This window comes from Scophthalmus maximus, chromosome 6 (assembly GCF_022379125.1).
Source record: "Scophthalmus maximus strain ysfricsl-2021 chromosome 6, ASM2237912v1, whole genome shotgun sequence".
NCBI classification, from domain to species: Eukaryota; Metazoa; Chordata; class Actinopteri; order Pleuronectiformes; family Scophthalmidae; genus Scophthalmus; species Scophthalmus maximus.
The window spans coordinates 14,255,001-14,275,000 of record NC_061520.1 but is presented as its reverse complement, the minus strand read 5'-3'; the positions used below and the strand labels follow the sequence as shown (position 1 = coordinate 14,275,000).

The 20,000-nt window shown below is 41.2% G+C and overlaps 1 protein-coding gene across 4 annotated transcripts in view; it reads left to right on the top strand.

Annotated features, from left to right (window-relative positions):
* LOC118309686 (FYVE, RhoGEF and PH domain-containing protein 5) overlaps nucleotides 1-18,188 on the top strand; it is a 19,945-nt gene extending 1,757 nt beyond the window's left edge. The window contains exons 2-21 of one of the 4 annotated variants that reach the window (XM_047332855.1): nucleotides 1-1,757; nucleotides 5,540-5,693; nucleotides 6,282-6,340; nucleotides 6,445-6,475; nucleotides 7,173-7,324; nucleotides 7,501-7,657; nucleotides 9,340-9,427; nucleotides 9,531-9,581; nucleotides 10,038-10,096; nucleotides 10,700-10,771; nucleotides 11,001-11,069; nucleotides 13,137-13,220; nucleotides 13,536-13,615; nucleotides 14,077-14,173; nucleotides 14,292-14,429; nucleotides 14,582-14,684; nucleotides 15,839-15,975; nucleotides 16,076-16,201; nucleotides 16,398-16,552; nucleotides 17,036-18,188. The exon at nucleotides 1-1,757 is cut by the window's left edge and continues 830 nt beyond it. In XM_047332855.1, coding sequence (XP_047188811.1) covers nucleotides 1-1,757; nucleotides 5,540-5,693; nucleotides 6,282-6,340; nucleotides 6,445-6,475; nucleotides 7,173-7,324; nucleotides 7,501-7,657; nucleotides 9,340-9,427; nucleotides 9,531-9,581; nucleotides 10,038-10,096; nucleotides 10,700-10,771; nucleotides 11,001-11,069; nucleotides 13,137-13,220; nucleotides 13,536-13,615; nucleotides 14,077-14,173; nucleotides 14,292-14,429; nucleotides 14,582-14,684; nucleotides 15,839-15,975; nucleotides 16,076-16,201; nucleotides 16,398-16,552; nucleotides 17,036-17,072 — 3,606 coding nt within the window. In that variant the 3' untranslated portion in view covers nucleotides 17,073-18,188. Of the gene's footprint in view, nucleotides 1,758-5,539; nucleotides 5,694-6,281; nucleotides 6,341-6,444; nucleotides 6,476-7,172; nucleotides 7,325-7,500; nucleotides 7,658-9,336; nucleotides 9,428-9,530; nucleotides 9,582-10,037; nucleotides 10,097-10,699; nucleotides 10,772-11,000; nucleotides 11,070-13,136; nucleotides 13,221-13,535; nucleotides 13,616-14,076; nucleotides 14,174-14,291; nucleotides 14,430-14,581; nucleotides 14,685-15,838; nucleotides 15,976-16,075; nucleotides 16,202-16,397; nucleotides 16,553-17,035 lie in introns of all 4 variants that reach the window. The other 3 variants (XM_047332856.1, XM_047332854.1, XM_047332857.1) reach the window with 3 other exon arrangements.
* The last annotated feature ends 1,812 nt before the right edge of the window (nucleotides 18,189-20,000 follow it).

Below are 20,000 nucleotides of genomic sequence, written 5' to 3'. Positions count from 1 at the left end.
AACCTCCTTAAGTCGAGATGTGGTCGTAAGATGAAGGAAAAGGGTGAAAACCTACAGAACATTGGTTTTTATGACTTAATCCCTGAAGACCAGAGACATTTCTGTGATACCACTACGAAATATGTTGCCTTAGAGGACGATCAGATCCATGAGCCTTATTATGTCTGTTCGAATGACATCATTAACCGAGAGATAATGCCGAGAAATATTAGACTGCCAGTTAGTCCACAAACACCACAGAAACTTTCCTCTGTAAACAGAAGTGGAATATCTGATGGGAAATATGAGGAAACAGGGGAAAATGGACAGATCGCGTGTATGTCTTCTGAGGATTATGTGGAGATTAGAAACGGTGATGAACACAAGAAAAGGACATGCCAGAAAAGACCGTCTTTCAAAACGGAGGAGCACAAAGCTCATACAACACACGCCTTGTCAGATCATTTGGACTACCAGCCGAGGTTCAGGCTGGTATCCATCTCTGTGCCAACGGACACTGACGCCTCGCTGAACTCTTCCCTATCAGAAAGCCAGCTGCTTTCCCCGAATGAGTTGGACGTCCTCAGAGATGAGGGGGACCTGGAGGGTCACATCGTTCCGTTTCTTGACGACACCACTGATACAGAGCAGGACATCATTGATGAGCACGTTTATGAGGAGCCGGGGCACAGTTCAGAGGGTGAAAATGTTTTTCTATGGGACAGGAAGGTCACAGGGATGCAATCTCGCTCACTGTCACACTGCATTAATAACAATGGGAATGAGATGGGAGAACAGTTTGCTCAGAGCCCCTACACGAGTGGATTCGGACAACCCGCTCTGAGCAGCAGCCCCATGTTAAACTCAGTGCGGCACAATAGCTGCACCAAACCCCACTATCTATCCTTGTACCCCCGCTCCCTCTCCATGGAGGCACAAGACATGCCTCTGTGTGTTTACAGAGACATGGAAGACTCGCAGAGACAGAGAGGTGCCCTTTGTTCATCGGGAAGCTTCTCCAGGTGCTCACCCCTGTCATCCAGCGGCTTGTCCACACCAACATCTGTGGTGGATATTCCTCCTCCTTTTGAGCTGGCCTACATCACCAAGAGGCCCATCACGAAGAGCTCCCCCTCGCTTCTCATTGACGGAGACTCGTCTGAGAAAAACAGGAAAAAGAAATCCTCCATTAAGCGCTTCCTGATGCTCAAGTTTAGACGGAAAACGGAGAACAAGTCTTCGGTGGATGTCAGCCCGTGTTCCTTTAAGACCTCAGCAGAGTCCAGCCACCACACGCCCAGCAGGCTGCTGGATTTAGATAGACGTAGCTTAAGTAGCTCTCCACAGCTAAACTCACGCTCTGCTAGTAAACCTACAGGTTCATCTGAGCCGGCCTCCACCTTCTTGTTCTACAAGGACAGCAAAAGGAAAGGGAGCGCTGTTGCATTCCTCAATCGCAGCGTTGTCCGCGTGGAGTCCTTTGAGGACCGCTCCCGTGTGCCTTTCATACCTCTTCCCCTGACCAAGCCACGCTCCATCTCCTTCCCCAACACCGATACCTCAGACTACGAGAATGTTCCTGCCATCAGCTCCGACTATGAGAATGTCCAGGTCCCACAGCAGAGGCCTATTCCACACGGACCGTTCACAGGTTTCTTTGACCGTCCAGCATCCAGTCGAGTGCTGTCGTCTGCCAATGACACGGACGGTTATGTGGACATGAGCAGCCTCCCTGGCTTCAAGAGCAGAACTCAGTCACCTGAAGAGGAAACAGAAAGGTATGTAAACAAGACTATGGGCCCTAACACATTCACTTCTGGTGTATTTTAGCACATGGTTATCTAGAAGCAGCAGAAAGGTATTGTGCTTTTGGCAACAAAAATCTTGTCTGTAATCAGTGGCTGCACAATCATGATAGTAATATGCACTTACAAAAAGTAAAAAGTAAACCCTTTTTCCCACCATTTGTACGTGCCATAAATGTGCTGAAAAATAATAATGGTGTATCACCAAAATCAGTGGGATTTCTCATCATGGGTCCATGAATGTCTGTACCAAATGTTATGAAAATCCATTCAATAAATTGTTTAGATATTTCATTTTTCAAAGTTTTGGACAGACAACCAACAGATAACCAACCGGCAGACAGACCATCAATAGAGCATGTGTCTGCGTGCAAGTATGTGTTCCTGTAGACTGATGCTGCTGGACATAATGTTACTGATCCTTACTACCTTTTGCACCAAGCACTGGTCTTTTTTTTTTATTACTGCTCGGTTACTGTGTGGGTTTAACAATGCCCCTGGGGAGGAAGATTTATAACTATTTAATATGTTGAGTCCCCTGATGCTGTGATCACATGGTTCTGGTGATCAGTTCTGGAGAGGAAAGTGAAGTACAGTAGCTTCCCTTATTCATTGCAGTGAGATATTAAACCCCAGCTGTGATGTGTGTGTTGTTGTTGGGGAATGTTGGGGGGTAGAGGAGGAAAACGCTGGCGGTTGTGGTCTCCTCGGATCTATGTAAAAAACAAGGTGGTTTCATTCACTGTTTAGGTGCAGAAACAGACTCTTGTGCTGATGTAGGTAGAGCTGCTTGTGTGCTTGCTGCGGCGTTATTTGTTGGTATGATCAGCCGTGCTGTGCTTACATTAACCCATCCCCCTGCATTCCTGTTGGCCGTGTACATATCATATACAGGCTGCTCACGATGATTAATAGTCAGAGCATTTTGGAGTCATTGCTCTTCTCTAGCCAGTCGGGAACAACAGGCTGAGATACAATCTCAGTGTGTTCTGTAGTCAGCAGTTGTTCACTGCAGTGCTTCCCTCTCATCGTGCTCACCATTAACCTGTGTGTGCAAGCAAAACTGTACAATAAAGGCTCTACAGTGGTCAATAAAATGTCTACACAACTCGGTTAAAATGGCAGGTTTTGTGATTTCATTTTGTATTTTAACAAAGATAAATCAATGCAGAACTTTTCCCCATCTTCAATGGGATGTATAACCTTTAAAATTCGATGAAATAAACAAAAAACTTTAATTTGGTTTAAAATCAACCAATCACATTCAAACTCCTGTTAAATAGTAGTTGGTCTACACCTGCTATCAACTAACATGACTCTGATTGTTTAGAGCTATCGATCAGGAGATGTGTACAAATTAATTTTCAACACATTAGATATACCATTGAATATGGTGAAGAGAATCATCAAATAGTATGGTAATATGGCACATTATCATAAACAGGACGTCCTAAGGAGGAAACTGGTCAGGGAGGCTGCCAAGAGGCCAAAATCAACAGTGAAGACATACTGAAAAAAATGTGATATGGTCTGGCGAGATCAAGGTTGAATTATTATTTTATTGTTGTATTATTAATGAACATAATTTGCACAAAGGATTTTGAAGGTATGATGAGATATAAACAAAAGAACCCCATACATGGTGACCTCTGGTTTTGGTGGCAGCATCATGCTTCAGGGGAGCTTTTCCTCAGCCAGACCTGAGGCCTTAGTCAAGGTCAAGGATTTATGATTTGTTCCAATAAAAATGGATTTTGACAAAACAATATGCCATCTGTTTGAAAGCAGAAGAGGAATTCCACCTTTTAGCACAACAACAACAACAACCCAAGGCATCCATCCAAATCTAGATTGTTGTCTTGAGTCAATAAATTGTCAATGTGAATCTGGAAAAGATGCCAGTTGGCCTCGAATACTGTTAATGCAAATGTTGGCAGTTGAAACTTCAAAGTTTTGTAAAACATTGTTTTAATTTATCATTTTTATGGCATTGCTTTTTCATCACAAGATAAACAGTGGCACAAGTTTTATGCCCAAGCTTTAAATGCTAACACTGAACAAAATAAAGTACTGTGCAATGATTATGATTTTCTGAATAAAGCAACTGTAATCAGAACAATCTTTACTTAGCTAAATATTTGTAATTGCTAAAACTGAAAGATTTTTTTCCGCAATAGCCTGAAGTGATGGTATTAATATTAAATTTGATCGTTAGCATCCTTGCCCCATCTCCTCAAATACTGAAGGCTCACCAAGGAACCTGAGGCAAAAAGAAAATGAATATTTTTTTTTTAATCTCCTTCTGTAATTTATCCCCATTGCCTTCAGCCCTCAAACAACATGGCAGGACAGTGAAACGTGACGGAGACCGTTTCTGTGGGAGTGATATAAAAGCCTAATATAGAAACTGTGCATGTAGTTTGTTGTTGGAGCACCCCCGGTGTCTCATCCAAACTTAGACCCTATGAGCAGTAATGGGCCATGCAGCTTTAATGTGTGCGATGCAGAGATCTGAACTGCTCAAATATGTTGTTCATATGTAGCTAATTTGCATCTCAGTGGGATTTTAGTCCATTGGTGCCGGGAGTGAAACGTGGCAGGATCATTGGCAAGGCAATTGGTCACATAGAGCTCTAATGCATTACTACTGTAACTTGAGGACGTGATTTTATTTGCGTAGCTCACACTCCCCACTGAGCTGCAGTCGTTAGCATATTCATTTGGGCTCCCTACAGAAGAGAATGTCATAGCATGAAATACCGGCAATAGTTCCTGGTTGGGTTCAGTTGTCACCGAAGGATTTTCAGGATCACTTTATTGGTTTCTGTAGACCAGTAATACTTTATCTATTCACATTTACTGCTAATACTGAATGTTGTACGTTTATTAGAGTGATATTTCGATGGACTATAAAAATGGCTTGGACGGTTCAATGAATTTCATCTGATTTACTTTCACATGGATGACAACAGTTCATATTATAGAAACTATAAGTCAAATGTCATATAACAACAGATATGCCACATACACAGCAGCAGACTAGACCAGTGTTTCCCAACACGTGAGTCAATAAGGGGGACCGAAGTTAATCTGAGGGAAACCAGATTATTGAGGGAGTAGGAAAGAAGAACATATACATTATTGATTTTATTGATTTTTGTCTTTCCAGGCGTTTCTGTAATTATTCCTTTTTGCCTTCTGAAATACTGACTCTCCAGTCACTTTTCCCTAAAAATCATTAGGCAGTTTGACATTTTTTAGAAATTTGATAATAATAAAAATTGATATGTGTATTTATATAACACTTCTCAAGTGCTTCACAGGTAAAAACACATAAAAACAATTAAAAACACAGTCATAAAAGAATAAAAACACTAAACGTCTGACAGAAATGCTTGTTGGCTCTCTGACAGAGTCAGGTAGATACCTCTCACCGCCATACAGTAAATATAAGGCTACAGCCAGCAACACATACTGTAGGGATGATAACCAGCTGCTGGGCGGAGCTTCACATTTAACAGGCAGGCTTGGAGGTAAGATCAATCCCCTCAACTAACACTCCTCCACATTATCAAGGTTTTCCGAAATAAAATGAAACATATTTGTCGCCTGACCATCGGACATTCTAATTGTTGCTCTTTGTTTACTGCATTGATAATGTGTAATTTAAAAGAAAAACAGACTGTAGTGACACACACAAGCTGTTCATACACACTGTGTAACCTATTTGATCTGACTCATCTTCCTCACCACAGTGCCTACACAGAAGCCTACAATGTGTGTTCTGTGGCTGTCAGTCCGCTGACCGGTTCAGTGGCTGATGTCAGGGGAGAGACGGCAGGTGAGGAAGACCAGGGCCGCACCTCCGATGAGGAAGATGGAGGCGCAGACAGCAATTATAATAGACAGGTTAGTTTCCGTTAAATGTGATTTGAGTTTGTACAAATATGTGGCACATATTTACACATAGAAAAGTTGTGACGTGTTTTTTTAAAAATTCTATAAAAGTTTTTTATATCCTGCCTGTATATTATAAAAGCAGTTTTTCAAAAGGGCTCTCCATGAAAATGCGATTTCTTGAGAATGTTAGTTTTTTATCCATATTTTCACCAAGCACCTATATGTTACCCACTATCCTTTAAAATCTGATTTTATACGTTTTATTTTGTACCATCGCCTTGAAATGGAAGGTATCACCTTTTACCAGATGCTAGATTAAAATGAAGACTAATGTGAAGAACAGAACTCAACTAAATAAAACAGAGGGAAGTGTTTTTCACCGTTGGCACCTGAGAACATTGCCCTCACAAGCCAGGATTTTAATGTGGGTTAATGGAGGTTAATGGAGTAGTACAATGCTGTCCTCATTATTTAGAATTTGATTGCCGCTCAGAGACAATGTGGAGATCCAGCTCTATTTGTTGAACCAGTGCCAAAATGCCTCAGCTACTTCATAACCCTGGGCTTATTACAAGTTAATAATATGATTGTTTACAGGCGGATGGCCGATCCAGAGCCTTTTACATTGCGAAAGAACTGGTGGATACAGAGAGATTGTAAGTTGCGTGTAAAACTAATTTCCCCTTATCAAACATCCCTTCCTGTCTGTCAGAACTAATCAGGTTCTCACTGAATTGTGTATATATTTCTCTTTCCACAGGCATGTGAAAGCGCTCAAGCTTCTTCAGGAAGTGAGTTTATTCTTATTAAATGCACTAATGTAATGGATGTATCAGATATTGTCCTACAGTTTCTACATAAGGCTTCAGTAAACTGTCACAACTCTGCAGAACTGGAGTTGCAGTGCATTTTTTTCAGCTCAGGTTTACATTTTATATCTCTTGATTTTCCTTAAATGTACACATTTAAGTAGCAGATGCATACTAAATCTACCGAATTGCAAAATTTATGAAATCCTGTTTAAGTTGTGTCTTTTCATTTTTCGACCACTGTCAATTTACTTAGCGTGACTGTTCATGTTCATAGTCACACATTTATGTACAGAACACACAGTCTGACCTTTTGGCCCCTGAACATCTTGAGTGGAGCAGGTAAGGCCTTTGGGCCTTGCTCAAGGGCACCTTAGCTTTGGATAATGATGCAGGAACAAGTGCTGCTCTTTCACTTCCGTACCTTCAGTAGAGTTACTCTCTCTCTGGTGTTGAGATGAAACCAGTCACACAGATAGACACTGCTGCAGCACCAGCCAGCTCCAAGAGAAGATGCGAATCCTTGACATAATCGCTCATGTGCACCCTGCTGTCAGATGTTATCTCTCTGCACAGTATTAGTTAGAGGGGACGACATAGCAGACCTACAGGGAAATTGTAGGCTTTGTAAGATTCCTAACGTAAACGATAAGAATAACCTTTCCGTCCTGTGTGTCAGGACTTCCGGGAAGCGGTGGGTTCAGCTGTTGGGGATGAGGGTGAACCTGTGGTGGAGGAAGAGAGACTTCGGGAGATTCTCAACGAGCTGCCTGACGTTTACACCCTGCACCGCAGAATCCTCACCGAGCTGGAGAATCGACTCCGACAATGGTGAGATGTGCACACAGCTGCTGAATAGGGTCTATTGGCACGTATCCAACCACATACTGTATATGCCACAACCAAACAAACTCCCTTCCCCACTCGTCCTTCCGCCATGGCTCCACAGAGTGTACTCATTAATGCAGCACAAAAAGCAATAAATATATTCTGCTTCTTCCACTCAGGGAGGAGAGCCAGAGGATCGCCGACATCTTCCTGTCCAGAAAAGCAGAGTTCTTGGTTTTTACCACTTACATCGGCCACTACGACAGAAGTATGAGCCTGTTGGAGGACAGCTGCCGAACTTCACCTTGCTTTGCAGCAATTGTTCACCAGTTTGAGGTCAGGCCTACAGCGCTGCTCTCATTCTAATCACAAAACATATGATGCAACACATAATGCAATCATTGAAAAACACAACTTATCAAAAATCAAATTTATAATCCAAAGTATACACACACATATCACAATATGAACAGAACCTTTTGAGGATGAAATGATGTGCTCACAATAAAGCACCTACCAGTCTTAATTTACCACAAAGTCACGGTGGACAGTGTGTAACAGTACGAAAACAAAAATGTTTCCTTTACCTACCCAGGGACTGCAGGTGTAAATCGGTTAGTAACTTCTGGTACATAGCATTACTCTTCTTTTTTTTTTAGATAAATATACATTTTGCCATGGTTTGATAAATAACATTCATTTTGCTGACGCTTTTGTCCAAAGCGACCTAAAGTCTGTATGCTCTCGGTCTTCCTCCTCCTTAGCTGTTCTCCTCTTCTTCACTTTCCAGTGCGCCACTGATTTGTAATTTATAAGAAAACACAATTTGGAACAGCCTGCATGAAAAGAAGAAATGCAGGCTGTGTTTTTCCACAATGTATTTAGGTTTTGGTCACCAAATGGATGAAAACAAGTCGGGGAACATTTCCTGGGAACATTTGGAATAATATAAAAATATTTAAATAGAAAACTAGTTGCAGTGGTGAAAAATTGCTGCTGTTTTTTAATTAGAAATAACAGTGAACAGACTGATCTTTATCTATCTCACCTCTGCACATTGTCTCTTATCTGCAGAGTTCAGTGTGTGATTGTGTGTTTGTGTGTGTGTTATGTGCAGTGACCAAGATGAAGTGCATGTTTTGCAGGAGCAGAGACAGTGATGGCAAAGCGTGTGTGTGTGTGTGTGTGTGTGTGTGTGTGTGTGTGTGTGTGTGTGTGTGTGTGTGTGTGTGTGTGTGTGTGTGTGTGTGTGTGTGTCCCTTAAAACCTTAAGAAAAGAAAGGGTCAGGCAAAAAGGCAGACAGCTAAATGAAGTAGTAATTTAATTTAAAGGAACAACCACACCGTGTGCCTGGCTGTTAACTGCCACAATCATGACACTCAAAGGGAAAATATAAACTTTATGTGTTATAGCTTAAGAACAAATATGTTTGGCCTGAGCCACTCAGAACAACAATGAAAAACACTGAACAGGTTTTTAAAACAGGGGAATTCTAAAATGAATGTAGGCTGCTTTTCCCAACAGCTTTTTTGTGCACTTAAGTGAGGAGTTATAATTAGCCTCAATTAGATTAGCTGTTTTTTTAACCAGGCAGCCACAGATGTTGTTACAGAAGATATTAGGTTGATATGTGATATGATAACATGATATTCTTAAAAGTTCAAGAGGGTGATAGCAGCATCTCTTCAGTATCCACAATCAGAAACATCCGAGGGATCAGAGAGATCAGAGGTAAAACTGGTGGTGTTGACTATTATACGCTTTTTTTTAATGATCTTGTGGGATTCTACAAGGAAATCTAATGGTGCTTTATACATTCATCTCATTTATGGACAAAGGATTTTTCAATACCTCTCAGTGCAACTTTCAGTTTTTTTATACACTCAGTGAAAACCCTTGACTGTTTTAATTAATCTGATGTGGACTTTCCTACGTTCACATGATAAACGTGGCCCTGCTGAACAGCAACAATGCATGGAGAATATTGACTTTGTATTTGTCCTATGTGTCTCAGCAGCAGAGTCCAATCGGGGAAAAGGTTTCTCTCAAACATCAGCTCCTGCAGGTCATCGTGCGTGTTGCTCAGTATCGCATGCTCCTGACTGGTGAGGATTAGTGAACTATTTCTGAATTAAACATTTTGTTTCACATATATCGATTGCATTCTTGACTCTTTGGTGGAATTCATTTATTTCGCTCCTCTTGCAGATTACCTGAACAACCTCTCCCCTGACTCCAAGGAGTATGAAGACACCCAAGGTACGGTAAAGCAAACAGCAGCCTCAGCTGCTCTCTGTTAGTCACAGGAGAGCCTTACTGGCCTCTGTTTGTCGCTGTGTGTTCACAGGGAATTTATATGTGCTCATTTGGCATGGAGAGGTGGCCATGAGAGAGCCAATTTAGATTTCTTTGTCTGTTGTGGTATCCCACCAGGAAGCAATTTGAACTCTCTTCTGGACTGCAATGTGTAATTCATGAGAAGGCAAGTTGCAGCAACACTCTCTCTGACGATATCTTCGTTAAGAGATTCACCCCAGTCCGGGCATGCAGTCACATCCGGGCTCTTGGCTGATTCAGACTTTTATGTTGACTTTCTATATAGACACAAGCAATAAAGAAACATCTCATGAATTATGAATATTCTTTGTGAATGTGTTTGCTTGCTAACATGTAGAGCTTTTTCCCGCTGATCTCTCTGTCTGTGATATTATCCAGCTGCTGTGGCGATAGTGTCCGACATTGAAGATCAAGTAAATGACAGCTTAAAACATGGGGTAAGTGTGTGACCCTTGGACCCGGAAAACAAACATTTGCATTCAGAAGTACTCATTTTACCGTATACTGAACACAGTATATTCTTTCAACACCATGAGTGGTTTCTCTGTCAAAAGTCTCTGGTTTGGAAAAGAGAAAAAAGACTATACCCCATATAACTTTTTGGATCTTCCCTGCCCAAAGTTGCCCTAAAGTTTAGAAATAATCTTTTCCCTGCAGTTTTCCAAGTCTGTCCAATTGCAACAGAAATATAAAAATCACCACACCACGCTTCATCAGATGGCTCGCCACTTTGCTCCAGACTAAAATATAACAGTTATTGGATTGAAATTGGTGCACAGAATCATGCTCTTCAGAGGATGAACCTTAATGATGTTGGTCCTCTCCTGACTTTGCTGCTAGTAAAGTAGTTCAAGTTATTTAACAAATGATGACATTCCTGAATAGTCTGGCTTGTTCTAAAACCCACTTGATGAATGAAAATAGACAAGCAGGAGAATGACGTTTGAGTTCACAGGTTACAATTTTGATCGTTTCTCTCTTATTTTTGCAGCTTGAATACCTTCCCTGTCTTACTGTCCTTTTCTGTCTTTGTGCCTCAGGAGAACTTGTTGCGTCTGGTCAACATAGAGTACAGTGTTCATGGCCAGCGAGACCTGCTGCAGCCTGGCAGGGTACGACTCTGATAACAGCATTGTTTCTGTCTGAAGCTTGCCAACCCGCCCAGTCCGCCCTGCACCACCCCTGTGTTGGCCTTTACACAGTCCTTCAACTGGGAATCCCCACTCGGCTTGGAATAAAACAACAATAATTATTGCAGTCGTCCTGTATGTGTGACACAATCAGAGAACTTGTAAAATGATCAGATTTAACTCTGTATATTTGTATCGTTTTTTTGATCAGGTTTTTGTGAAGGAGGGCACCCTGATGAAGGTCGGCAGGAAGAGTCAACAGCCCAGGCACCTGTTTTTGGTAAATGCTTTTTCCTGTTTTTTTTTATACAAGTCAAGAGATACCTATTAGTTTGTTTTTTTAATGTTTCTACTGTATGTCCAGACTGTGCTATTAGGAACAGGGTTTCCTTGCAGGATGTTTTTGAATGCTGACTTCCTGAGCTGGTTCTTTACTGACAGCAGAGGGGAGGTCGACGCAAGCTAGAATCCATGTTCACTTGTGAACCTTTACAGCTTAAATCTGTCTGCACCTTTGAGATATATATATGTATATGGTGCTTTCAGCTCACTAAGATAATGTGAAAGTCAGGCCCTGCTCAGACCTTGTATTAACATCCGTCTCTGGAGACCCGACCACGATGAGTACAATTGTATCTCGTAGGGCTGCATGCAGTGCATTGATTCGCTCTGCCCCTCGTGGCTCTTCTGTCTCTCTCTCTCTCTCTCTCTCTCTCTCTCTCTGCCTCACACACACACACCATCTGTATAGTTGTACTGGCTAAAAAACGCTTAATTTGATCTTTGCAAACAGAAAAGATGTATGTGTTTATTTGCATGTAAGGCGGGGAAACGAGATACGATCACAGGTGGTCACAGGAGACGCGCATGGAGAAGCATGATGCCTGGTGTGAACTGACAAACTGAGAGCTGTCCACTTGTGATCAGATCACTCGAGACAGATGTTGATACCAGGTCTAAACAGGGCCTGAGTAAGAGACAAACAAGTGTGGAGGAAGAAGACATATATCTAAATAAAGTTGGAAATAACAATATAATTCAGGTCACCTTCAGTGCCGGGACAACACTGTGTAATGAATTTCCCAAAAGAGACGTTTTGAAAACAGTGACAGACTGTACAGACAGTATTTGCTCTAAAATATTGTAATCAAGAGAGATTAGGAAAAGAGACTAGAAAATTAAAACGCCTTTGCAAATTATCCATAGAGCATCATCAAAGCACACAGCTTCTCCCTCCTGTGGCGTTTTTGAAATTTGTGATCTGGGCTCAACACTAAAAGTGCTCGTAAATGTCTCTGCTGGAGGAATGTTTGTAATCATCGCTGCGTAACTTTTATCCTGAAAGTTTATCTGCCCAGCTGCTGATCACGTGTTTTTAGCTGTTATTAATGTTGGAGACAGCGTAATAAAACAAGTGTGCAGGAGCTGGCTGTCTCCTGAAGAAGTTACTAAAACACACAGGGACAGTGAGTAAAATCATACCCTGGAAAAATAATTCAGAGGTTAATGATGCAGTTTGATATCTATTTACTGAAGTATCTTGTTCATGTGTGAACATAAAAATTGAAGGCAGGGGTTTAAAAGGCATACATCCCCTCCAGACATGTTATAAGACATATAGCCATCTTGGAATAAAAATTATAATTTTTAAAAATGTAACTACCGAGCACAAGTTAGCTCCTACTTCACTGAAAAGTCTGTTGTCAGTGTATATGCACTAGAAGCTTCAGGTTTCCACATCACACTTGTGTAAGTTGCCTTTTGGACTATGACTGGTTCCCAAACTAGTCATACATACACACACGTGTAAAACTCAAATTTAACGTGAGCACATAGAAACTTTCCCTGCGTAGGCTGATTAAAATGAAAACAGCCTTCTAGTGTATATCACTCTCTGCAAAGTGAAGTTCAAACATCCAGGTCAAGTAACAATAAGCACATTTTAAATGTACCCGTCATAAATGTAATTCAACCAAGAGAGATGTGTGGAGTCCACAGTGTCCAGTTTATAAGTGGATATTGAGTCTATGTGTGTTTGTGTGCGAGCTGGTGGAAGTATGTTGTTACTACTGTATACCTGTTACTATGCACCATTGTCCTATTGAAAATTAGAGACAATATACAATTTGAAGTGCAGTTTTACCTCCTAGTGGCTCATAGAAGTCAGCCTATTAATTATATAAGCTTAGAGTGCCGCCTACTGGAGGATTGCTGCACACACATGAATGATCAAGTCTGGGCAACTGACCTATTTTATCCCTTAAATATATCCACACATCTGCATTTACAAATGGCTTGAACACTCCTCAAATGTGCTGTGAATAATGAATGTTGTATTTGTTGTCAGATGAACGACGTTTTGCTCTACACCTACCCTCAGCAGGACGGGAAATACAGACTGAAGAACACTCTGCCACTTGCTGGGTTGAAGGTCAGAGTCTTTCATCTAGTCTCCTGCTGCCGTAATCTCTTTGACTTCTAACGGTGGTTTCCTCTCAGAATTCCTTCAGGAGTGGATATGGATTTCAATCTTTTCCCAGCATTTATACTAACTATAGTCATGGAAGTGCTATCAACACTTTATAATGAAGGCTTTATTAAATATGTTTGTGGATATGGTCAAATGGTCCTAATCACCCAACTAATAGAAAATGTGAGAATAGAAGAAAAAAAAAGTCAGACAGGCAAGTTTTGCCCTTTACTTCTCTTTCTGTGTCTCTCTCACTCATTTTGTCTCTGATTCCAGGTCAGTAAACCCATCATGGAAAATGTCCAAAATGCACTGACGATGGAAGGAACAGACATCTCCATCACTCTGTCTGCAAGGTGGGTCACACTGTACTGTCCTGTTGAATCCTGGATGATAACTGATAATGGCGATGCTGAGAAACATCCACATCACCACTGGCGGTTTAGTTGAGTTTATTTCACACAACATAAATACAAAATACATTAATCAAATGTAAAAGTATGTGTGGCGTGAGGTAGAATCCAGTGGTAGATTATATAAAAATCACACTCAAAAACATACAAAGATAAAATACAAAACATACAAAATCACCAATACAGTTTATATATTAGGGTTGAATAGCCAACAGGAATATATTAAGTTTAACGTTTTAGTTGCAAACAAATAGAAAGATGGAAGGATATGGGTCAAGATTTTCAAGTAACAGATACAGGTTATGGAGATTTTTAAACTAAAACTTGTGTATATTTAGTTTTAAATGACTTGTAAATTCAACTCTGTATTGATACTGTGTTGAGTTAGTTTGTATGTTTTGCAGTTCCTTCATTGAAAGAGAGGACTGGTTTTACACTCTCAGCCGCGCTGTCACTGAACACACCAGGGGATCCGCAGCATTCAACAGCTGCTCAGGAGACGTGAGTTTCCACTGCTTTTATTTTCATTCATTTTCCTTTGTCATGCTTATCCTCAACAACCACAAGGGAAAAAAAACATTAAAAGATGCGTCTGTGCGTGCGTGTGTGTGCGCTTCAGGCCAGAGATCGTCTGAATCTGTCTCTCGGAGAGAAAGCTCCCACACTCGTTCCAGTCTCACAAGTGATGATGTGCATGAACTGCACCGCAGATTTCAGCCTCACTCTTCGTAGACACCACTGTCACGGCTGCGGGAGAGTGAGTCACTTGCATTGGAAACACAGTGCCCTCGTCTATGATACTGCAATATCAGACAGACAGGATGCAAACAAAACCTGTGCCTTTGACAGAGACCTGAGTGTGCTGAAAGTTTTCATTCTGTGACTTGACCTGTGTTTTGTTCAATGCAGATTGTTTGTCGAAGCTGCTCCAGGAACAGATATCCACTGAAATACATGAAAGACCGCATGGCCAAAGTGTGTGATCACTGTTTCAACGAGCTAAAGAAGAGAGGTGGGGAAACTGCTTTTATCAATCAGTCTTCCCGACTGCCCACAAGTGTCAGTGTTGCTCTTCTTCTTATAACCAGTAGAGGCAGTGTCGTAACCCCTGACTAGTTTACTACATCACTAATCAATATCAGTGGGGGACCCAGCGTGGAAAGTTAAACACAGGAGGAGTGTCTCATTAACAATGGACTGAAATCAGAAAGAGCTGGAAGGAAATTCAGAAATGCAGGAGGTAGAAATAATAGCAGAAAGTGATTGGCTACTATTACTTAGAGCGAATACATCAGTGCTCATAGCAGCACAATGTAGTTATCTTATATAGTTTAAGGCACATTCGGTTGTAGGATGAGGATGGTGCGAAACGTTCTCACACAAAATATACATAGTTGAGTTTAGTGTGATACACTATGGTAATAGTACGGAAGAGTATTAGAAATATTGATAGGAAGATTTTCTTTTACTCCTGCATTTCAAGAATAATTTTGAAATGTAGAGAATAAACTCAACTCTGGTCCATCAAATCCAGTTAGAGGAGTGACTCTCAGCCATGCGAGCTGCCAGTTTTGCATCTTTCCAAGTTTGTGTGGTTTCTCCCTCTGAACAGTTTTCCGCACATCTCTTCAAAGACCTAATACTGATTTCTACACTGCGTTTATGTGCTGAGTCTGGAGAACAATTTCACCTATTTATCCACATAGCGCATTTTGTGGAGGCAGCCATATGTGTTAACATGATTTTAATTCATTCTCGAAATGCAAAATAGGAAAAAACATGTCTTAAAATATCTTCCCTTACCTCTTCTAATAAATCTCCTTTTTTTTGTTCTTATGATGGCCCTAAAACTCTTCCGTTTAGAAGTGAATAAGCTCGAATTTCTCTCAAATTTGTAAAACCAGATCCATTATAAAGGATAAAGATTATTTTGTGTTCTTAGAAATGTGATTCTCTTCTTGAATGCAAATTGATGTATATTACTATATTGATACTCATGCACATCCTCCCTATCTAATCGTTGAATAAAGATATACAGTAGCGTCTGGTGCAGTAAAGTTCAGACAATCATGTTGCACAGTTAACCTGCCATGTTGTGGAGTTTGGTTGTTGTACTTTTATACCCGTCCCCTGCTTTGGTTGATAGAAAGTTGTATGTCTCTGCAGGGGGAGATGTGTCTGCTCTGACGGCTAAAAGCAGCCCCCGTCCAAACCGCTCCAGTCGTCCCCTCTCTGCCGTGTTCCAAAACATTCATCCTCCCAACATTTGGAGACATCGGAAAGGCACCGCCTCCTTCAACCAGGTACCAGGAGCCATGTTCACTGCACCGTGCAGATGAATGGATGGTCAATGATGTGACGTGAATGACAGCTTTTGTGAGTAACGTTGCCACTGCTGTGCAGGTGACAGTGTCAGAGGAAGGCTCCATTAGTGGCAGTCTGGAGCGCAGCAAGAAGAGCAAGAGGAACTGGAAGAGACTGTGGTTCCTCCTAAAAGACAAGGTGCTTTACACCTACCGAGCTCAAGAGGTGAGGGGAAACATGCACTCCCCTTTCACCCAAACAGCACATTCACTGAAAACAACATTTTACATCAGCTGGACTTTAAGTTACAGCCCCCAGTCGATTCAAATTAAAAGAACAGAAAAACCAACAGTTACATCACTGTATCATATAACACACTTTTTTTTCCTGGTATGTATTTTTTTTTTTGTTTAATCTGCAGGAGAAAGCAGCTTCGGAGAGTTTGCCTCTGTTGGGTTTTACAGTGAAGCTGCCCGACAGACAGGAGAGAGAGGAGGAGGCCAACGTCTTCCAGCTTTACCACAAAAACACTTTGTATTACACCTTTAAGGCTGAGGACAACCACACAGCCCAGAGGTGAGAAGCTTCCCGGACTGCTACTTTGAACATGTTGGAAACACAGTGCCACTGTAACATATTGACTAAGTAGCATAGAAATGCGTCTTGGTGTTGCAAACTAAAAGAAACTTGCTGGTGCCACAATCTTTTTGTGTGAAAAACAGTCACGTTGATTCACATGGTTCCAAAGGGTTTATGGACTCTAGATTGTATAGTTTTCCTTGACCCGCAGAGGTGAAAACATGAGCATCACAAAAATATTTTTAAATATCTATGTGTTCACCAAGTTTACAGAATCAGAAAAAAATAATTAAACGTAATCACTTGGGACAAAATAAAGTAATTCAAAATTTTTTATTTTTTTTTAAATTCAAGAGCAAGATATACATATATATAATTTAATAATGTAGGTGTATGTCATGGTCACAGGCGCATGTTTGGACATTTTTAGGTGAAGCGGACTGAAATGAATCACTGATTTAGGATCTGCTCCTCTTACAGGTGGGCCAATGCCATGGAAGAAGCCACAGTTTTATAGGATCAGCTACTGTGGCGAGCTGCTGAAAACAGAAGTCTGCTGCATTTCTTCTGCTACAACTCCTCTCACCAAAAAGCAGACTGTGAAACCAAAAGGCCAGTATAGGGAATGAAAAAAACAAAACCGTTTCATTACGTCTGGAAGTTGTAACTTTCCTGGCTGGACGGAAGAAATGAAGACATTGTGTTCTTTGACAGGGAACACATTCACCTACTTTGCCACCTGCTGTTACAGCAGGTGTGATGCTGAAAGCCACGAGAGGCGATGGCCCAGATACCTGCCAGAGCGGAACATTACATTCATGTGACCTGTATTTCGCCCAGTATGACCGATCCGCAACATTCTGTCCAACCAACGGGAAGAGTGTGGATTTTATGGAAAAGAAATAATAAACATTCTATGATTTCACCTTTTTTTAACATATCCAATATTTCAGGACAACATAAACAAAGCTTTTCAACAACATATGCAGTCATTCTACTGTTGTTTTGAGGGAAGTGGAAAAAACAACGTCAACCTCAGTCAGGAATGCCTGAATCTGGAACGGCCTGATTTTCAGTTTTAAAGATGTATAAGTTATGCCTTTGTTTCGACATGTGTTCTTCCACTGGATTGAAGGCACCTCTATGACTAATACTTAGAAGCACCGGCTGAATCAAAGCGTGATTTTATACGTATAGAAGTATCTGTAGCTCTGCCATGTACTGTAGTGTTGGAGACCGTCCTGCCAGTGAATAGTTTATATGCTCTTTTGCACTGATATAAAGAGGAATGAAGCTGAAAACAGGATATGAGTGTACCTTCATCATAGAGGCCAAAAGCTTCAGCCACTGTACTTACATGTATGTACTTAACTAATTTACTTAACTTCTGTTGGGAAAAAGTGGCTACGTATATATCTTTATGATGTCTTTATTGATCTAAATAGCTATAACAAGTATAATGTAAATTCATATTTGTATAAAGACTCATCGGGTTATGCAAAGATTTATTGCCCTGATCACTGATTTTGCTGATCTACGTTATCAGTGTCTTGGACTTTGTACTGAGGATTTATTACGTTTATTTCTAACACTATTATTTTCAAATCAAGTAAAGGAAGCTGTAATGATGGAATCAGCCTTTTCTCTTTATCCTCCTCATGTCCTCCAGGTGGCAGGTGAACTGAACACTTAAGTAGAGGAGGATGTCATTGACTTCCTGTCACTGTGTCCTTGCTGATGGAGCTCGGCACATACATTAAAAATGGAAACATTCCCCGCTATGCTGCCAAACCTCCTGCGGTATCTGCGCATGTCGTATCTGTGCTGGCATGTAGTCCATGTGTGGCCTGTTCTGATGAAACACCAAGCTGGCGGGTGTGTTAGATCACACTCAGAGCTGCTTGGGAAGACACCAGGGATGGAGTGATACACAGATCAGCGTGCATGCGGCCAGAGAAAGGCCAGGACTGTTCTGCTTCTCATCTCCCCCTGAGGCTTCCTGACCCAGAATAATATCAGGCCGAAAGTTTTCTTTCTGGGGCTCCTGAAAAGTTGAAGACACTTATGTCCTATATAGAGGGCAGACCATTCATCACTCTCTTTTCCCTCTCTAGCCCCATTTCTGTTTTCACCCTCCCTCTATTGCTTGTATCAATTTTTTTTAAAAACTTTGCTGCTGTTGGTTTAGATACAATACACATTGCCCTTATGAATAAGGACAAATAAGGAGTATTTATTGCCCCCCACTTTCTGTTACCCTTCCTTCTCATTTCCTTTTAAGTGGCTCAAGTGACAAAGGTGCTTGATTTGGTCTTCAAATCACTTCAAGTACCTTGAGTACAAAAGTGTACTCTCTCAGTAACAGTCTTTTGTAAAACAAAGCCTTTTCATACTTATAGTTTTACCACATACGTGCTTCTGTAAATTTTCTTGTTTCAGTAAAGCATCAAGAAACACGAAATTGTTGACTTGTGCCAGCTGAAGACTAAACAGGTTTCAAACTGTAATGTCCAGTCGCACTTTTATTGATCCTCTTTGTGCTAATTAATTAAAACAACAAGTAATGTAATGCAGTGGTAGCTTGCAGTGGGTTTGGTTGGCGAGGATTTTTTATTTTACAGTGGGGCAGCAACAGTGTCATAATCCAAGCTTACTTCCATATTGCCGCAGGCAGGAGCAATGCAGAGAGAAGCCAATAATCAATCATACGCACCCAGCCCACTCAATAAGGTCGAATGCATTCAGTTCTGTTACATGTGCTGCAGCCTCGGGACTCATTAACAACTGATGCCAGAAGAGGTGAAGCAGTACCTGAGCTGAGCTTCCTCATCTATGGCTTTTTCTTTTTTACCACAAGATGCTCTAACAGCAGAGTTGTGTGAACTCAGCTGTAACGACAGACTCACTCAAGCACACTTTCTGGCCATTTTCGCTTTTAGTACGAGAAGGCAAATGCAGTGTTTGTGTTGATGTTGTGAGTTAGAACAGACTTCACCTCTTTTGCAGTGCTGTGTGGGCAGCAGATCCTCAAGGAAAATCGAAAGATTTAATTACACAATAGCAAAAGAAAAAATACGAAGGAATGGGAGAGAGAAAATAGATGTGTCAACTTGACATTGGCTCGACAGTTCTGGGTTTGCAGTGCTTCTCTGCACCAGTCAGAGATGGGGAGAGGGAGAGAAAGAATGATGTTGGTAGACTGGAAGAACAGCGAGACGTACTCTAATGTCCCACTTTGCAAACTCTTTGCAGCCTACACTGCCAAGTCAATGTTGCACCTATTCCACCTCCCCTGAAGCTTTAAATAGCCCACTGTACCTAAACTGGAGAAGCAGAAAAACACACTGCCTTGAGCTAAAACTCTGCTCGTCTGAATAAACATTTATTTTCCCTGTTGCCTTAACACGGAGTCTGTAATGTGCTTTCCCTCTTGTGACCTTCTGTC